This window comes from Solanum verrucosum, unplaced genomic scaffold (assembly GCF_900185275.1).
Source record: "Solanum verrucosum unplaced genomic scaffold, falcon-dt-bn FXZP01000108.1, whole genome shotgun sequence".
Classification (NCBI taxonomy): Eukaryota; Viridiplantae; Streptophyta; class Magnoliopsida; order Solanales; family Solanaceae; genus Solanum; species Solanum verrucosum.
The window spans coordinates 3,394,840-3,416,358 of record NW_026020274.1 but is presented as its reverse complement, the minus strand read 5'-3'; the positions used below and the strand labels follow the sequence as shown (position 1 = coordinate 3,416,358).

General features: G+C 32.0%; 1 protein-coding gene across 1 annotated transcript; it reads right to left on the bottom strand.

The window, feature by feature from the left end:
* Window positions 1-11,464: 11,464 nt before the first annotated feature.
* LOC125833912 (protein trichome berefringence-like 7) lies at window positions 11,465-14,644 on the bottom strand. Its single transcript, XM_049513071.1, has 4 exons — window positions 13,586-14,644; window positions 12,268-12,426; window positions 11,694-12,007; window positions 11,465-11,555 (listed from the first exon to the last, which is right to left on the bottom strand). The coding sequence occupies exons 1-3, from the start codon at window positions 14,386-14,388 to the stop codon at window positions 11,710-11,712; spliced, it is 1,260 nt and encodes a 419-aa protein (XP_049369028.1). The 5' UTR covers window positions 14,389-14,644; the 3' UTR covers window positions 11,465-11,555; window positions 11,694-11,709.
* Window positions 14,645-21,519: the final 6,875 nt, after the last annotated feature.

Below are 21,519 nucleotides of genomic sequence, written 5' to 3'. Positions count from 1 at the left end.
TTAAAACTATAAAAGTTTAAATTTCACACTTTAAAAGTTAAATTTGAACTTTTGAAGACAATAATAAAAAAAAATTAAGGCGAATAGCCTATACTTTTATTAATATTAATTAAATAGTACAAGTTGAGTTACAAAATATTAGTAGAGTATTAAAAAATCTAATCTACACAGCCACCTTCTAGGAAGGGTTCTGTTTGAATTAGACCTCGAATTATTATACTCAGACTAATAGACATTTAAATTTAATAGTTCATGCTACCAAGGAAATCTTTTTTTAAATCATTTAACATTTCTCTAGTAACATGCTCTGAAATTGGTTGATTAGCTAGTTCTTCCATTGCATCAATGTCGTCATCACTAAAATCTTGCATTATTTCATCAACGCCATTTTCAAATTTGGTCGGTAGAGGTGGACGACCATAACTTCTTCTCTTGCCATTAATCCAATCTCTAAATAGTACGGATATCTCCAAGCTATCTGCTGCTAATGAATATCTATGCTCTCCAATTTGAAATATTGCTGCACTAAAAGCGCCTTCCGAAGCTACTGAAGATGCTTGAATAGCTAACACATCTCGAGCAACCGGTTGTAGTTTTGGAAATCCTTTGCCGCGATTGCTCCACCATTCTAGAAGATCAATAGTAGTAGGTTCTGTATTTTGATTAATATATGCATCAAAATCATTTCTATCATTATGAGAAAGCTCAATAATACAATCTATCATATCATCAATATCATCTTCATTATTATATCTACTCCTAGAACTTTGAGGCTCTTCGTTATGTACTACATTCCTTATATTAGAATTATACAAGTCGTACAATTTTCTAGCTTCAATTTTTATACTATCTTTAACATCTTGACAACTAGGTGTTTCATCATCTTCACTATCAATACCCAAATTAAAATATATTTTATCAACCATTCGTGATGCACCTTCATCTTTGTAATGTGGGTTTAACAAACAAGCAGTTAAATAAATTTGAGGAATAGGAATAAAATATTTTTTAAATTTTTCAATCATTTTCTTAACAGATTCTTCAAATCTTGGTTTATTTTTGAATTTATAAAATTTACTAGAAATAGCACAAATATTAGGTAAAACAGAGCAAATAGTTGAATAATAAAGTGCAGATATTTTTTTTGTAGTTAAATAAAAAACTTTTAAGAATTCTATAAGTTGTTTTATGTCATTCCAATCATTATCATCAAGTCTATATGTCATATTTCAATTATGAGCATTCCAAACCATTTGTAAAGGTTTCCTATATTCATAAGCAACTTCAAGCATTTCAAATAAAGAATTCCATCTAGTACACACTGATTTTGGAATTTTTCTAGGTGGAAGATTAAATTCACGATAACGATTTTCAAAATCTCTACATCTAGACTTAACTTGACATTTAAAAATAAAATGACATGCAGTTTCAACTTTTGTGCAACCATCATCATATATTGCTATACCATCTCTAACAATCAAATTATATATATGTGCAGCACACCTAATATGAAAACCATAAATTTAAATAGGGCAAAGAGACGATTTTAGTATTTCAACAGCATTACTATTATTAGAAGCATTATCTAATGTGACACTACTTATTTTATCACAAATTTCATAATTTTGCAAAACATCTATAATTGTTTGAGCTATATAACTACCGGTTTTATGCATTTCACAACATTTATAACCTAAAATTCTTTTTTGCAAAGTCCAATTTTCATCAATCCAATGCGCAGTAATTGTGAAATAATCATTACCATTTACACTACGGCCCATATCAGAAGTAATAGCTATTTTACAATTGTTATAATAAAATAAGCAACGAAGATATTGAAAATGTTGAGCTTGATAATCAAAGATAGCCTTTTTAATTGTATTTCTAGTAAAACCTTTAAAATGTGGATTATACACAATTTGAATATAATGAATAAAACCGGGATTTTCAGCAAAACTAAATGGCAAACCCATAACAATAATCATTTTAGCTAATTCTTCAAGATCTTCTTCTCTACTATATGACCGTTGTATACTAGAACCAGAAACATTAGAAGGATTAATTGTGTTTGGACCATATTAGAGCCATCTACTCCTACATTTTCAGGAAGGGTGGTACCATTTTTTTTAGCTTCGGCTACAGCTTTAGCATGCAAAAATTCATTTTTACAACATGACATTAAATGATTACTCAAATGTCCCCCGTCCCACCCTGTTTTCCTACAGTTTTATGATTCATTCTATGTTTACATTTATTACAAATAGCTTGTGTTTTATCTTCATTCTGAGTCATAAATTGCCACACAATTGATTTTTTAGCGCGTTCTACCTTAGTCCTAGGATGCACGGGGGGAATGGGAGCAGGACAACGAAAGGGAGCGGGAACCGAGGAAGAGGGATTGGGAGTGGGAGTAGTAGCCGACGGTGGCTCAGTTTCATCATTATCATATTCATCAATATTATTATCAAAACTATCAACATAAGCATTAACATCATCATGTTCATCATCTTCAGGTAATTCCTCTTCAAAATTACCAAATCTTCTTTGTAAATGTTCATGATAAGGATCTAATCCACTATTACTATCAATATTAAAAACAGTTTCATCAACATGTGTATAATCATCCGTATTTATTCTTAATTGAGAAGTTTTTTAGTTTTAGATTGAGAAGTACTACCGGTTTTTTTATTTTTCTTGGATTTTGAGATAGATAAATCAGTGAACGAATTAACTATGGTTGTTTTACTCTTTTCAATAATGTTTTTTCCGAAATACATATTCAAATATAAAAAGTGAGTAAATTATATATAATACGAAAATGATTAGTAAAGTTTTAAACAAATAAACAACTAAATAAGTAGAGACTAGAGATTAATTACTCACAAAATAAATAATTAAATGTAAACAAATAAATAACTAAATGAAAAGTGAGTTGGAACGAATGTACCAAACGTCTACTTAAAAAAGTAGACGTTTATGACCGGAAGGCGAAAATTGAAAGTTGAATTTTGAAGCTCCAATTTCCAAAGACCAAATTCGTAATTTTAACGAGAAGTCGAGAATAAGAGAATTTAGAGAGTAGAGAGTAGAGAGATTAGAAGATATTTTTGTGAGTGAAAAGAATGAAAGATTATGGGTATTTATAGTTAAAAAAAAGGGATGAAAATGTAGTTTTAAGAAGTATGGGGTATTAAAAAAAGTTTGGGGGGTAGGGAGGTGTAAATGGGGGGTTATGGGGTGAAAGAGTCGTTGGTGGGGCCCAAAACCCGTTGCCCAACGGCTCTCAACGGCTATAATTTCAAATTTTCAGATTAAAAAAAATAATTAAAAAAAGAACGAACCGGATCGGAATCGGACCGGACCGGGACGAAATCGGGACTAACCGGACCGGGACGGACCGGTAAATCCCGGTTTCCGTCCCGTTACCCCTCCCGGACCGGAACAATTCCGGATCTAACCGGTACTATCCGGAACCGAAATGAAACCGGTAACGGACCGGAACCGGTACCGGTACCTCCCGATTCCGTTGCCACCCTTGGTAATGAGTTGGGGAAGCATTGTGCATAGTCCCACCATTTTTATAACGCATATTGGCATTAAAAATGGTGTGAGTACACGTATTACTTCCTCAACTAATTACGGAGATCCTCATAAAAAATATCATTAAAAAAATATGGGTGCTCCGAGGCGCTAGATCAATGAGCTACTACACACGAAAAATATGGTAATTCCTAAAAAAATGGGCATGTAAATGCGAAAATAGGCGTTAAAAATGGTGTGATTATACATGATGGTTCCCTTAGTCATTACAGTACTCCTATTAAAGTTTTTTCAGGAAAAAAAATTGGGTGCTCCTAGACACCAGATTCATGGGATAATACACACAAAAAATTCAGAAATTTTGGCAATTCCTAACAAAAGCCTATAAATGCGTGTATATGTGTCAAAAAATGGTGTGAGTATACGTGTTGGTTCCCCAACTCATTATGGAGGTCCTAGTTTTTTCAGAAAAAAATCTGGGTCATCTGAGGCGCCAAACCAATGGGCTAATACAGACGAAAAATCGAGGAATTTGAATAATTCCTAAAAAGGGGCCTGTAAATGCAGAAATATGCGTTAAAAAAATGGTGTGTGTACTTGGTGGTTCCCTAACTCATCATAGGGGTTTTTCATAAAAACATTTTGGGTGCTCTAAGGCGCTAAATCTATGGTTAATACACACGAAAAATCGAGAAATTTGGGTAATTTTTAAAAAAGGGCATATAAATGCGAAAATAGGCGTTAAAAATGGTGTGAGTACATGTGGTGGTTCCCCAACTAATTACGGAGGTCCTCATAACGTTTTTTCATAACAAAATTATGGGTGCTCCGAGGCGTAGATCAATTGGCTAATACACACGAGAAATCGAAAAATTTGGGTAATTCCTAAAAATATTGGACTTGTAAATGTGGAAATATGCGATAAAAATGGTGTATGTATACGTGGTGGTTATCCAACTCATACGGAGCTCCTCATAAACTTTTTTCTGGAAAAAAAATAGTGCTCCTAGGCGCTAAATTCATGGGCTAATACACAAGAAAAATCAAAAAAATTGGGTAATGCCTAAAAAAGGGTCTATAAATACGAAAATAGGTGTTAAAATATTGTGTAAGTATACATGTTGGTCCTAACTCATTACGGAGGTCCTCAAATGGGTGCTCTGAGGCTCCATATTCATGGGGTAATACAGACAAAAAATTGGTAAATTTGGATGATTCCTAAAAAGAAGGTCTGTAAATGTAGATATAGGCGTTAAAAAAGTATGTAAGTACACGCGATGGTTCCCCAACTCATTACGGAGTCCTCGTAAAAAAAATTCAGAAAAAAATTTGGGTGTTCCTAGGTGCTATATCCATGGGTTGATACACATGATAAATCGAGAAATTTGGGTAATTTAAAAAAAGGCATGTAAGTGCGGGAATACGAGTTAAAAAATGGTGTAATTATACGTGATAGTTCTACAACTCAATATAAAGGTCCTCATAAAGTCATTTCAAAATATAAATTTGGGTGCTCTTAAGTGCCAGATCCATGTGCTAATACTCACGAAAAATCAAGAAATTTGGGTAATTCCTAAAAAGGGGCCTGTAAAGGCGAAAATATGTGTTAAAAATGGTGTGAGTATGCGTGATGGTCCCCAACTCATTACGGAGGTCCTCATAAAGTTTATTAGAAAAAACATTTGGGTGCTCCGAGGCGCCAGATCCATGGGCTAATACTAACGAAAAATTGAGGAATTAGGGTAGTTCCTAAAAAGGGCATGTAAATGCAGAAATAGGCGTTAAAAAATGGTGTGAGTATACGTGGGGTCCCCCAACTCATTACAGAGGTCCTCATACAGTTTTTTAGAAAAAAAATTGGTGCTCCGATGCGCTGGATCAATGGGCTAATACACACGAAAAATTGAGGTATTTGAGTAATTCCTAAAATAGGGCATGTAAATGCGAAAATAGGCGTTAAAAATTGATGTGAGTATATGTGGTGGTTCCTCAATTCATTACGGAGGTCCTCATAAAGTTTTTTAAGAAAAAAAAATTAGGCGCTCTGAGACGCCAGATTCATGGGATTATACACACCAAAAATCAAGAAATTTGGGTAATTCCTAAAAAAAAAGGTGTGTAATGCTGAAATAGATGTTAAAAATGGTGTTAGTATACGTGATGGTTCCCAACTCACTATGGAGGACCTCATAAAGTTTTTAGAGAAAAAATTTGGGTGCTTTGAGGCACTAGAACCATGGGCTAATACACACGAAAAATCAAAGATTTGGGTAATTCCAAATAAAGGTTTGTAAATGCGAAAACAGACATTAAAAAAAGTTTAAGTATACATGGTGGTTACTCAACTCATTACGGATGACCTCATAAAGTTGTTTTAGAAAAAAAATTGGGTGCTTTGAGGCATCAGATCCATGGGATAATACACAAGAAAAGTCGAGGAATTTGGATAATTCCTAAACAAAAGTCTTTAAATGCGGAAATAGATGTTAAAAATGGTGTGAGTATAAGTGGTGTTTTCCCAACTCTCTACGAAGGTCCTCATTAAGTTTTATCAGAGAAAAATTTTGGGTGCTCCGAGGCGTTAGATACATGGCCTAATACACACGAAAAAATTGAGGAACTTAGGTAATTCCTAAAAAGGTCCTGTAAATTCGGAAATTGGCATTATAAATGTTATGAGTATACGTGATGGTTCTCCAACTCATTACGGAGGTCCTCATAAAGTTTTTTCTGCAAAAAAATTGGGTGCTCTGAGGCGTCAAATCCATGGGCTAATACACACGAAAAATTGAGATATTTGGGTAATTCCTAAACAAGGGACTTTAATGCAGAAATAGGCGTTAAAAATGGTGTGAGTATACGTGGTGCTTGCCCAACTCATTACGGGGGTCCTCATATACTTTTTTCAGAAAAAAATTTGGGTGCCCTAAAGACGCCAGATCCATGGGTAAATAATACACATGAAATCGATGAAAGTCGGGTAATTTCTAAACTTTTGCTTGTAAATGATAAAATATGCATGAAAAAAAAGGGCGGGACTATACGTATAGCTTCCCCAACACATTATGGAAGTCCTCATATTATTTTTCAGAAAAAATTTATGAGTTCCCCAAATGTGCTAGATTCATGGGCTAATACACACGAAATCGGCGAAAATTGGGTAATACCTAAAATTTTGCTCGTAATTAAAAAAATATGCATGAAAAAAGTGTCGATGTCACGACTCAAAGTACACCTAGGCGTAACATAGCGTATGGGACCCCGAGAGGCCTTACACAATTCACTTAGCATACAAAAACAAGATAGTAGAAAATCAAGATATTTTAAAAGACAATTCATATCAAAGAGTTCTATAAAACAAAACGGAAATCTACATAGTCTCAATAGCCATCTACTACATCAATAGTGACCAGGACGTAACCCTAAGATCACGTACAATATCTGAAAGTAAACACATAATGAAATAAAGGCTTGGTCTTCGGAACATAAGGACTCACCAATCTTCAATATCTACTAAGAAATCCCTAGCCACGGATATGTAAATCTGGAACGTCTGACCCTACATTTGGGAAAATATAGGCAAGAGTATGTGTTAGTACAAAAATGTACCAAGTATGATAGCAATGCATAAAGATATAAAATCATGCTAAAAAGAATCTTTCATGCCATGCAAAGACCAAGTTAAAACCACAAGAAAGAGGTTAGAAAACATCATAATAATCATGGTCAAATGCAAGTGAAACTCATATTTTAAACACTTGTAAACATACTTCTTGAAGTAACCTTAGTTCATCATTATGCTTATTGTGGGAAATTAGCTTTAACCGACATAGAGACCATGTGAGCTATAACATGAAACCCGATGTTCTTTCCACACCAAAAAGAGGTGTTCTCACTTGCCTAGGTAAGAACCATGAACTTCTAGCTTATGTAGATCTACTAACTAATGTCTATCTAGACAACCTATGTTGGTCCATAGTTTATTGGACACATGTAACCGCCACTTATCCACTCGGTACTAAGTTTAATTCCCACGAAATACTCATTGATCATGTTCATCTTATCTTTAAGTGTCATGGGTAATCTCATCTTGCCTTACCCTATGGGGATATGGATAATCGCCTCTTGTATTTCATTAGAGGACATGGGTAATCGCCTCTTGCCTCATCATTAGAATAGCTCCTTATCTTTAATTCGTTTTAGGTTGAGAAGACCTTTCAACCTTAGAATCCTTCATATTCATGTATTGAGTAATTATGTGAGAAACTCTTTCACATCAATCAACAACAACACTTTATGCTTTACTCTCAAAGCTACTCAATCATATTTCATCAATTTCATAAGAACATGCATATTTCCATAATTCACCCTTCATAGTTCAACATCCACTTTCAATCATCAAAATCTAGAAAACATGGGTTAAACATGGGTTCATGGGGATTCATCTTAAAATCATTGAATTATCTCAATTCATGCATAATACTTCATAAAACAATCAATTATATCAATATAAAAAGGAACCCATGACGTAGAAGAAAACCCTAGCTTCAATTGGGAATTTCTAACTTCAAAATTAGGGAATTTAGGAACTCTATGGAGGAAAGAGTTCCATAGATGAAGACTATCATACCATAATACCACAAGCTTATATTCAATGGTGGAATTGGAGACTTGGAGAGGATGAACTTGTTCTTCTTTTAGGAATTTGAGAGAATGAATTGAATTTGGTTAGTTTTGGGGTTAAAACCTTTATATAGGGTTTTGAGTAAAGGGTAAAATGACATGGTATTGAATAAAAATAATTAGGAAAAGACCCAAAAGCCCATGACTTAAAACTGACGGATTGTACCTCACGATGGCTTCATGGCCCATCAAAGGTTCCACGGGCCGTTATGGCCGTCGTGGTCCTTGACCGGTGGCAAGGGGAGGGACCCCTTCCTAGTGGGCCATTTGACGACCCCTACCACGGCCCGTCAACCTCACCATGGGTCGTCTAGGCCTCCGTAGGAAGGAGCTGGCGCTGACAATTCTAGCAAGCTTTCACGAGCCTCATAACGGGTCGTGGTCCCCTTCACGGCCCATCAAGGAATCCGTGGAAGGTCCCATGGCCCAGTTTTGGGCTGGTGACTTGCCTGTTTGGCCCCTCTTCTAGCCTTCCCGATTCCGAGGTGTTACCGTCAACAGTATATGTAATGCTTCCCTAACTTATTACAGAGATGCGTATATAGTTTTTTTTTTTAAAATTAAAATTATTCATAAATCGCACTCGTCGAATTCATTTTATTCATCGTTAGTGATCTTCAATGCAGTTCTTTGTTTTCTCTCTTAATAACATTATCTAAATAGTAATTAACAAATAATTTCTATCATTATACAAGAACTCCACTTTATTGCATATATTTTAACCACTTTATGAATTTAGTTATTCTCACATAAATACACATATCTCAAGCATGTGCTAATACACACGAAAAATAGTAAAAGTCGGCTAATTCCTAAAAGTTAGTTGTAAATGCGATAATATTCGTGAAAAAATGGTGGGACAATACGTAATGCATCCCCAACTCATTATAGAGGTCATTTCAGAAAAAATTTATGGGTGTCCCCAAGGCGCTAGATCCATGGGCTAATTAATACACACGAAATCGACGAAAGTCGGGTAATTCCTTAAATTTTGCTCGTAATGAGAAAATATGCTGAAAAAATGGTGGGACTATACGTAATGCTTCCCCAACTCTTTACGGAGATTCTCATATAGTTTTTTCAGAAAAAAAAATACAATTGTTCATAAATTGCATTTGAGAAATGCGTTTTATTCATTGTTAGTGTTCTTCAATGCAACTCTTTGTTTTCTCTCTTGATAGCATTAACTAAACTAGTAAGTAACATACATTTTCTATCATTACACAAGAACTCCACTTTATTGCATATATTTTCACCATTTTATTAATTTAATTATTCTCACATAAATACACATATCTCAAACATGAGTTAATACAAGCAAAAACTGTGAAAGTCGGGTAATTTCTAAAAGTTGGCTTGTAAATATAAAATCTTTGCGAAAAAAATGGTGGACTATATGTAATGTTTTCCCAACTCATTACGCAGGTCCTCATATATTTTTTTTAGAAAAAAATTATGAGTGCTCTAAAGACGCCAGATCAATGGGCTAATACACACAAAATCGACAAAAGTCAAGTAATTTCTAAAACTTTACTCGTAAATGAGAAAATATGCGTGAAAAAAATGGCGAGACTATACGTATAACTTCCCCAACTCATTACAAAGGTCCTCATATAATTTTTCAGTAAAAGTTTCCAGGTGCCCCAAAGATGCCATATTTATGACTAATATACACGAAATCGGCGAAAGTCAGGTAGTTTTTAAAATATTGCTCGCAAATGAGAAAATACGCGTGAAAAAAATGTTGAGACTATACATAATACTTCTCCAACTCATTACGGAGGTTCTCATATAATTTTTTTCTGAAAACATTTCAAATTGTTCATAAATCGCATTCGTGGAATGCAATTTATACATTGTTAGTGATCTTCAATGCAGCTCTTTGTTTTCTCTCTTAATAGCATTAACTAAACTAGTAAGTAACATACATTTTCTATCATTACACAAGAACTCCACTTCATTGCATATATTTTCACCACTTTATTAATTTAATTATTTCACATAAATACACATATCTCAAGCATGGGCTAATACACACAAAAAACTGTGAAAGTTCGGTAATTTCTAAAAGTTGGCTCGTAAATGCAAAAAATTTTGCGAAAAAGACGGTGGGACTATACGTAATGTTTTCCCAACTCATTACGGAGGTCCTCATATACTTTTTTCAGAAAAAAAAATCAGGGTGCTCCAAAGGCATCAGATCCATGGGCTAATACACGCGAAATCGGTGAAAGTCGTGTAATTCCTAAAATTTTGCTCGTAAATGAGAAAATATGCGTGAAAAAAACAGCGGGACTATATGTATAGCTTCCTTAACTCATTACGTAGGTCCTCATATAGTCTTTCTAGGAAAAAAATTCGAATGCCCCAAAGATGGGGCTGGGCATATTATGGTTCAAACCGAAAAAACCGACTGAATTGATTTATTTTTTAATTCAGTTTCTGTTTGTTTGGTCGGTTTAGGTTATTAATTCTAGAATTTCGGTTATTCAGTTTGATTTTTTATTTTTAATTATTTTAATTCGGTTAAACCGAAATTAAATTGCACTATACTTACAATGTACAATTTACACTACACATGCCCAATTGAAAGGTTCAAATGTGGCCCAATTGAAAATTATGCCCAACCCAATTTCCAAATGGTCCAATGATAAGTCATAATTTAAGGAGTTTCTCGTCTCGTGTGTGAACTATTGTGTCCCAAATCTGAAAATTGAAAACCCAAACATGAAGCCTCTCGTCGACGGGACGACGTACAATGTCAACCCACAGGCCACAGGTTCATCGTCAATTTATTATTAATTTGTCTTGTCAAGTTGGGATTGAAAATTTGTGTATCATTGTTTTAATGTTTATTAAATTTGGCAAAATCGAAACCGAACCGAAAATGTGAAAACCGAACTGAACCAAATTTATTCTGGTTTGGTTTAACATTTTCACCAAACCAAATCGAACTGACCGAACGCGCAGCCCTACATTTGACAGATCAAATTGTTCACTTGAAGACAATTCAAATATTTTGTATTCCTAATAAATTGCACGAGTACAAGCTCTCCAGACCCACGACATGATTAACAACAACTAATACTACTACAACTAAACCTCAACCACGTTGAGATCGGCTATATGAATCATCACTATTCACATAGTGGACTATACTAATAATAAGAAAAAGGTATATGTTGTCTGTATCAAGACAGGTTATAATGCAGCATGCATTGACAGCATCAACATGAAATCATTGGAAATTTGCAACGAGACGATATCCTTGGAAAGTTCAAGACAAAAACGACGATGTATTTGTGTTAATGGTTAAACAAGTCGAATAAGACCTGCACAAAAAAATGTATACAAATGCTGAAATCAGACTATGGAACAGAGGATGACAGGTTCAAGCCCAAACACATTATCTAACAGATGTTCTCAGAAATACTGAATGAGTAAGGGAAGACAAAGAATAGGAAACGTACTTGTATATCCGTGAAGCTAATATATCTGATATTGCTGATCCGAGAACAGGAAGGTGAAAAGCAGTTCATTCCACATATCAGGCACACCAGGTAAGCAGTAATGGCTGCAATCAGGCACTAATGGATTATCACTCCAAGTACCAACATGTGCATCGCTCCGGTATGCCCCCATCGGAGTGACATGCAGTAATGTCACGGGGTTGGATACATTTCTCAGAGTGTCAATAATCATGTCTGAAAACAGATTCTCATCCTTTCCGTTGGTTTCCGACCAAGGCAGTCGTGTCACATTGCATATATCACGGGATTCGTCACTGATTCAAGCATAAGTAGACACTCATCAAATTTAGAAAAGATATATATGTGGAGAAAAAATAGCTTTTACTGTGGAATAGATTTTAATATTAAGATCACAGCTCATGAGATCTTCACAGAACAAAAAAAAAAAACTATATCCAACTGTCTAATGAATCGATCGTTCAATTGAAAGCCCAGACATAAATTTTAAATTTTCAATGGAAGTAATAGCAAAATCAATGGAGACGAGCAGGTTATATCAGAAAATTAAGCACACCTCCAATGAGTAGCTTCGAAAGTCCGAAAGAATACACGTGTCCTATCAGTGTTGACCTTCTTTTCAACCCAAGATTTCCAAGTAGCTAAGGCTTGCTTGAAGGCGCCATTTATCGTCATTCCGAGTTTCATCTTTCCATCAATCTGGAAGTACCAGCCCCTGTCTGAAGAAGCATGTCAGAAGAGTTCTCTGGACAAATTGGTAAAGTAACTTTGCCATAAAGCTTTTACCAGCATACAAAACATAAAAAGCTCAAATAATTTTACTGCAAAAGTAGTGGTCTTAGGATATTAGATGAGTAAGAGGAAAAGCAGTTCAATTTCTTGCATATCATGCTGTCCAACAGAAACTCGTATATCACACACACACGAACAATCATGCATGAGCAGAGTATACCAGAACAATGAAAATTTGAGAACTGAAAAAGATATGACAACTAGGACTAACTCAACCTCAAAAGCTAGCTCATGAGGGGAGCCTAGGAATACCCAAGTCCATATAAGCAAACCACCAATCCATTTCCCAACCAAGGTGGGACTCTAACCCACTCTAATGCCCCCTTTACGCCCAAGCCCAACTGAAGCGTGGACCGGGAGTCCAAGAAGGGATGAACTTAGCTCTAATACCATGTAAAGATATGACACTCATGCCTAACTCAACCCCTAAAGTTAGCTTATGAGGAGAGGACTGCCGAAGTCCCATATAACCAAACCATAAGTCTATTCCCCAACCAATGCGGGACTCTAACATAAAGTCTCTACTGTGATCTAGAACAAACAGATTCTCTAATTTTGTGAAGTAGAGATTTTACATGGAAAGGGGGAAATCATATCTTATCATATAAAGACAGTGACTTGGGTGATGTAAGACTCTCTTGTCTCATATGATGAGGATTCGGCAAGGACAGTGCCAATCTCACCAACTGTTTTTTTGCGGATCTCAGATTCTTCTTAAGAAAACTCTCAACATTTCATAGTGTCCATTTAAATACTACAGATCACAACTGCGACGAATCTACAAGTCTCCTAAACTTATAGCTTATATCAATTATAATGAAATAGATTGAGGGCTTGTGCTATAATTATTTGATGATCAGTAACAACTTCATTTATTTTACCTTTTCAAGAGCATTTTACATAATCAGAAATATACAAATGACAAAAGTTTCCAAGCTAAAGTTCTATCACAATAGAGTTGTAATATATCGTACGAAGAAAACTACCATGGTAAGAAAGGGCATAACATCAAAAGCAAATAGTTTCAAACTAGATAAGAATTGACATCTTCAAGAACAAGGAATTCATCATGAATCACTTACAGTTCAAAAAGCTTCGTGGGAGTCCACCAATGACCGGTATTAAAGATTAGTATATCAGATTGAATCCATTCTTTGCTTATATCATCCATCTTATCAAGCATTAGTGCTTTCTTGATCCTCTTTGGTGAACGTTTTGGTGGCGCACCAGGCTGTACAAGGAAAATTGACCTATAAAACTCAACTGTAAAATTAAACGAACTAAATCGAACTTGTAAATGCCTAATCTGTCTAGTGATCTTTCTTCCTTTGACTTCATATACACTTTTTTTGTCCTCAACACCAGTCATCAATATGCATATCATAGACTCCCATTGAGTTCTACTTAATGAATCACCAACAAAGACAATCCTTTTCCCCCTTAACTTTTCCAAGATTTCATGAACATCAAACCTTGGAATTTCACAATTCCTAGGTTTCCACCTCCACTTAAGATACTCTTTATCCTCCCTCCCATTAGCTAAACAACTAAAACCTTGTTCAGCAAAAGGACATTCTGATGCATTGTACAAAGGATAACTTTCATCAGGCATCCAATTTCCATCAAAAAAATTACATTTACCACTCAAGTTACTTGTTCTATTTTCATTCTCATGAACAATTGGTTCTGGAAAAGAATATGTATTGTAGAAATAACCAGACCCTATTGCCACAAGAAACAACAACAATAAGGGTCCAATCACAAGAACCCCATTAAAAGAATGAAAAACCCAAGTGTGACAATGTTTCATCTTGCCAAAGTTCAAATCTTTAACCAAATCTGACCTCATATGGCCACAAGAACTGAACTTTAACTTTTTCACCATCAGTATGAACACCAAGAACCCTATTAAAACACCCAAATACAGAAAAAGAAAGAAAAAAACAATCTTTATCTCTAAATCAAGAAGTAAAATCAAGATTTTGAAGAAACCCCATGAAGCTAAACAGCTTATTATAGCTGGAAAATTAGTTAAACAAGAAGAATAAATGGATCTTGAAGGTTTTCTGCAGTTGCAGCTGGCTGATTAGGACAAACAGAAGACAATATGGGTAAGAACAGAGGGTATGTTTGTCATTTCACAACTCTCAAAGTGCTTCGGCCTGTCCGAATATGATATATGAACTAAAATTTGGTGGTGAGTAAATATAGCATTATACTAAACTATATCTTTTTATGTTGGAAATCAGGTGCTGACTGAGACAAATTATGCTGCTGGTACGGTTGCAACTCATTGCCTAACATATTTTAATGTAGAAAATTTGTTGTTGTTTTTTTTTGTCTTTCCTTATTGTTTTAGTTTAGAGTCTACGATAGAGTCCGACTAACTTTGAACTGCACAACATAGGGTTCATTCTATGGTAGCACTTTTAACATAATTTTCTTCATATCGAAGCTCGAATTCAAGATCTCTGATTAGGGTGTTTATTTCTCTGACATCTTTTTTTAATGTTACAAATAGTTCCATTCCTTTTTAAAATTAGAGAACAAGCATTATTAAGTAAAATATTAGATTTACATAAAAGTAATTACCTAAATCGATACTTCCTCCGTTTCAAAATAAGTGGTATATTAATTTTTTAATTTTTTTAAAATAAATGTTGTTTTACGATTTAAAAAAGGAATTGATCTTATTCTTCTGAAATTACCCTTGTTTACATAATCAAGGATTATTAATTAATTTTCTTTGATTAGGGGTAAGTTAGTAAAAGGCATCCTTTATTTTTATAGGAATGAGCAAATTTTAAAAAGGTAATTAATACCAAGTGGCGATCCAGTTTTTTGTTTGCACGTTAATTTCAAATTTAAATACATCTTTAATTAATTTTAGAAACTGTAAATTTTAAATTTGAAGCATAAAAGTTAATATAAATTTGTTTTGGTTAATTTTAGATACAGATTTTTTTTTTAAAATAAAATTATTTTTTGAATTTTAAAATTGTTAAATTTTTGTGGTGCTAACATGTGACACTTTTTTCTTCTCCTATTATATATAGATAGATGAGCAATTTCTAAAAGGATATACCAAACTGAAAACGCCACTTATTTTAAAATGGAAAAATTTAAATACATACTTGCACATAATTTCAATTCTCATATACATTTTTTAACTTCACTTCAAAAATAATTTAACTTAAAAAACTACTTAAATGCTTTAATTCTTCAAACGTGCATACAATTTTCAGTTACAAAGTTTAATTTTGAAATTAACTTATTTTATCCACCTTAATTTATAACCACGAAAACCAAAAAGGACACGTGGCGTGCTCCATATTGCCGGCAATTTCCCCTGAAGGTCTTCAATTCCAATTTGACTACTTCCACTTCAGGAGAGAGGATCAAGAATGAATAAAAAATGTTCAAGACAAAAACTTAAAATTCTTTATTCTTTATTTTTATTTTTTTATTATTCTCAAATTATTTTCCTATAAAATATAATGTGGTTAAGAGCTTCGTTAAAAGGAAGGATAAATAAAGAAAAATGTCTCAACTATTTTTTTGAATTTTGAAAATTTCATTTATTTTGAACTATAAAAAACACTCAATAATTCACTTAATATGAACTAGAAGAAGTATATTAAAAGAAATACTGATGAAAGAGATTCAACCATACCTTTCAATACAGTTATGAATCTCATGAAGAGTTTGATTTTCACTCAGGATAAACATTGACGGTAGGCTTAACATATACAAGTTGAATAGAAAAATAATATTTTCTTTATTTCAAAATAAGTGTTGGTTTAAACTATTTTTAGAGATTATTAAAGGTAAGATGAAAGTAAGAAACTCTTTTTTTTGGTTGCCGTGTTTGGTAGAGAGGAATGATATGGATGTTTGTGAAAACAATTGAAGGAAAACATATTACTTGTCATTTTTTAGTTGAAAACATCAAAGAAAGAAATTCTACAAAAGCATAAACGATATGAGTTTGGTGTTCCTTCATCGACTACTTTTTGTTATTTATCGCTAAAAATTTGAAACCATTTTTTTAATTATTATATATAAAAAAAAAAATTAATAGAAACTTTTGTTATTAAGTGAAAATATTACTTGTCAACTAGTATTTGAATCGCTTGTTAAAAATTTAGCTATTATTTGAAATTAATAGAAAAGTAATCACTTTTTAAAGCGAAAATAATATTTGGACAAGAAAAAGAAAATATAAAGAGTTGCTTATGATTGTATTCAAAGGGTAAAAATGGTAGAAAAATTGTGATTCTTTCGTTTCTTTTCCGTTTGAATTTCTTTTTTTCTTTTTTTGGATGGATTTGGATTCTCTATTGTGATAATGGGAGGTCATGTCCTTACTAACTTCAATAATATCATTGACATGTTTTGGCCACTTTTAATAAAGAATTGGTCTTTAAATCATTTAAGAAATTCACCCTTGATCTGAGATATTGCGTTCAAATTTTTAATACTGAAAAATATCATACTAAAAGCGTTGTACTCAGGAATGAACTTTTTGACTACTCAAGTATTACGGAAGTGTTAGATTGTTTGTATTTTTAGAAAGGTAAAATTAAGACTTGAGCCTAAGTCATATCCTAGAGATGTAAAATTAAATTGTCACTACACTCTAATTATTTTGATAAGTCACTTTTATAGCTTGTTTTCATAAAGAGTATTTTCTAATATTTAGTTTATTTAGTTTTTGAACAAATGAATAGTGAATAAGTAAGCAATTTGATCATAGATTTTAAATATTTGTAAAATTGAAATTAAAGATAAAATTGTGTTTAATTATATTTTTGTAAAGAATATTTAAAATAATGACCATGTTTGAATGTATTTAAATACAATTTTAAGAAAAGTGAAAAATGAGTTGGAAAACTATGAAATACAACTTCTAAGTTAAAATATAAAATTTTCATAACTAAATTTTAATTTTTAAATAAAATAAAAAATTAATCAATATTTTATATATAGTCAAACATGTCTAAATCACTCTTTTCCTTTGACTTTACGCGGAGGATTTTAACGTGTCTTTTGTCTTTGAATAATGTTGATATAATATTGGTTTCTTCTTCTTCTCAGCTGACTTTTTTCCAAATTTTTTTAAAAAAAAAAAACAAATGTTGGTGTTTTTCTTCTTGGATATATTTGGTACGACTAAAATTAATTTTCATGAAAAAACAAATATTTTCTTGCTGTTTGATTACTAAAAAATATTTTCATTTAAAAGGAGAAAATTATTTCTTACTTATTTGCCGGAATCATTTTTCCTTCTTTGAGTAATTATAACTATCTTTAACTTCTAACTTCATATTATTTTCTCTAACGTTTGCATATACATTATTATTACTTTGTATCACTCAAAATGTTCATCAAAACACTCTCTGATTTATAAATATTAATATTAATAATCTTTAATATGTATTTAACTTGAAAATATAGGTTTTACTCATCGACCAAATATTGAAAAATATTTTTTAAACCAAATACACCATTAAGTTTACTAAAATAGGGCAATTTTGAGGGAGAATTGGACTTGTAGGTTATTTACAGAAAAAAAATTTATAAGAGATCTTTATTTTTACACTTAAAAATATGAAAAAGTAATTTTATTCTATTCAATTTGTGCGTGGTCAAAAAATCTTATTTCAACCCCTTTTTTTTTAATCTGTGTTGGCACTCTTTATCTTTGGTTTTCTCTTGTTTTCTTCATCTATCTTTGGTTTTCTCTTGTTTTCTTCATCTATCTTTGGTTTCTTTCTCTTGTTTTCTTTTTGAATTTGTTTCTTTGTGTTTGACGATCTCTATCATGTCCTTTTTGCATTGTTTGTCACAATCATGAAAGATTTGACAAAATCAACCAAATGTCATTATAGTATATATATATATATATATATGTGTTAGAATAAGAGGAAATTAGAGCAGCTTAGGATCAAGTTCCAAAATTTACAAAGAGAGGAACTTGTTCTAGAGACCGGAGCCAAAAGGGCAACTTTTTTCTTTAAAAAAACTAAAACGGCACATCAAAAAAAAAATTAACCAATATGGCAAAATCGCTCCATCAGGAGCGATTTTCTTCTGACAAAAGTTGTTGTACATTAAAAAAAAAAAAAAAAATTTCTTCAAAATATAGCAGTGATTTTGGTTAAGAATTTAAAAAAAGAAAGTTTTTTTTTAATTTAATATTCTTTTATTATTATTTATGATATATAATTTAATTTTCCTCATGCTTCAACTATTTTATTGAGTATATTGTCCATCTTGTTTATCATTTTTATATTATTAATAATTAACGATAGGCATGAATAGACATGAAAATAATAACACTAGGCATGAAAATTGCTGCCCCTGCAGTGATGTGTAAGGGGAAAAAAATTCTGATTTAAAATAATAATAAAAAAAATTACAAAATCGTTGCTAAGGCAACGATTTTTCGTCATTTTGTCAGAGGGAAATCGCTTTGTCAGGAGCGATTTTGCCCTTTTGGTTTTAAAAAAATTTGATGTGCCCTTTTGAAAATTTTGACAATATTTTTTGCCCTTTTGGCTCCGGACTCTTGTTTTAGGTGCTTTTAGAGTCAAGTTTAATATTTTTTTGTCCCAATTTATGTGGCACGTTTGGTTTTCTGAGAGTCAAACAATTTAAGTTTGACCGGAAATTTACGCACGGAATCTTAATGTTTTTTTAAATGAAATTTATATATTTGTAAACTACGTAAAGAGTATTACAAGTCACAATAATTGATAATTCAAAATATTTAAAAGATCTATGAAAGATTAAGGTCAAAGAAAAACTTGTTTGAATCTCAAAATCTGATAAATATCACATAAAATGAGACGGGGGAAGTAATTTACAAATACAAGAACTTATCTGAAATTTAACCTTCATCTACTACTTTATCTAATTTGGTGGGTCTCTTCATTAAACAAAACGTGTATGTAGTGTCTTTTTCCTAAGAAACTTTTCGCTTCTTTTTGCGAGTATCTAAAAGTACTTCTCTACATATTTTACCTATGTTAGAACAGATGGCTAACATATATTATTTGAAAATTATGTAAATAATACTATAAATCATAATAATTAATAATTTAAAATATTTATAAAAATATATGGAAAATTTTGGTTGACTCTCAAATTTTCACATGTCTCACATAAATTGAGACATGGAGAATAACATATATTATTTAAAAATTATGTTAAAAGTATTATAAATTACAATAATTAACAAGTTAAAATATTTAAAAATTATACCAAAAATTGACTAAATTTTCTAATTTTATGTGCTACATATTTTTTTAAAAATAAAATAACAGATATTGGGTCTGTTCTTGCATATTAGAAGTGAGAACGTTGAGAAGCTTAGGGTCAGTCGGTCGATTGACCGATTTGCCATTCTCCTTCAACTTCCTCTATTTACTACAAACATAGTACTAAAAATCAATTGAAAATTTTAAAAATTTGGTTAATTCTCGAAATTTCACATGTATTGCATACTTAGAATTGAGTGAGTAACATATATTATTTGAAAATTATGTAAATAGTACTAAAATATAGTAAAAATAGTACTAAAAATTCGATCAACTCTCAAAATTCCACATGTACTGCATAATTGAGATCGAGCGAGTAATATATATTATTTGAAAATTACGTTAAATTAAGCTAATAGTTCTATAAATCACAATAATTAACAATTGATTTAACTCTCGAAATTTCATAGTGCTACATGAATTTGGAAAGAAAAGTAACATATATCATTTAAAAGTTACGTTAAAAATATTATAAATCACCTACATAAATTGAGCCAAATGAAGTAACAAATATTGGGTCCGTGCTTGCTAGTATATATATATATAGATATATATATTCTTTTCTTCCCTTGCTTTGTAATGAATAATAATAATTTCATCTTGTAAGGATGATACTTGTACCTTTAAAATGGATCTTCCTATAACAATGTAACAAAATATATTTTTTAATTCTTGGAAATGTAAGAAACAAGAAAACACCAACATATTTTAGCATTTAATTTTTGGGAAGTAAAAGGATTATAATAAGAGCTTTATAAACTGGAAACATAATCTTACAACTTGATGTTTTATATTGATGCAAAAATTTGGTAGCTTTATTTTGAAGTCAGATTTTAACTCTAGGACTTTTAAGATTGGTTCTAAATTTGTCATATATATGTCATCAACCAACAATTGCCACAAGTTTTGATTGATGACGCACAAATAAGATGTGCCTTTAAAGAATCAATCAAATTAAGTTGTCATCACCAGGAATGTTTGTTTGATTTTTATTTTAACTTTGACACTAGGTTGGACGTTCGATTCTTCGATTCGATTTTATTAAATTTTGATTTGATTCTTTGATTTTAGAAAAGTGTGCACCGTTTACCAAACCAAAAGACTATATTTATCTTTGCCAAGAACTTTGTGCCTCCAAATACTTTTCCAAAAAAAAAAACAAGGACAGACGGATTCCTTTACATGACATACATCGATAAAATACGTTTGGATTCCTCTTGAAAATTAATATTTGAAGTTAACTATTGAATTATAAATTGGTTGTTACTTTAATTTGTCATGAATGATTTAATTGTTAAATGACTTTTTAATTTTAATTAAGGAAATGCCCATAAATAAATACATACATATATATTTATTTTTTTAATTTAATAAAAGTTTGATTCTTCAGTATATCAAAGTTCTGAGACCCTTACACTGAACACCGAATCAAAGAACCGAATTTGTTCGGTTCGATTTAATTTTTTGATATTTATATCCACCCCTACATGTAGTAATTTTTAGCATAATGTAATATTCTAATGGGTACAATTATTTTCCGAGAAAAGAAGTCGTGAAACTATCAAGAATCATGATAAAAGTCAAGTCTTACAAAATTGCTTTAAAACATCTAAAATAAGTAAATCCAAACACGAACTTAGGAAGAGTACACTACTCTAATCCAAAATGAAAGTAAATGGGATTAAGAGTGTTGT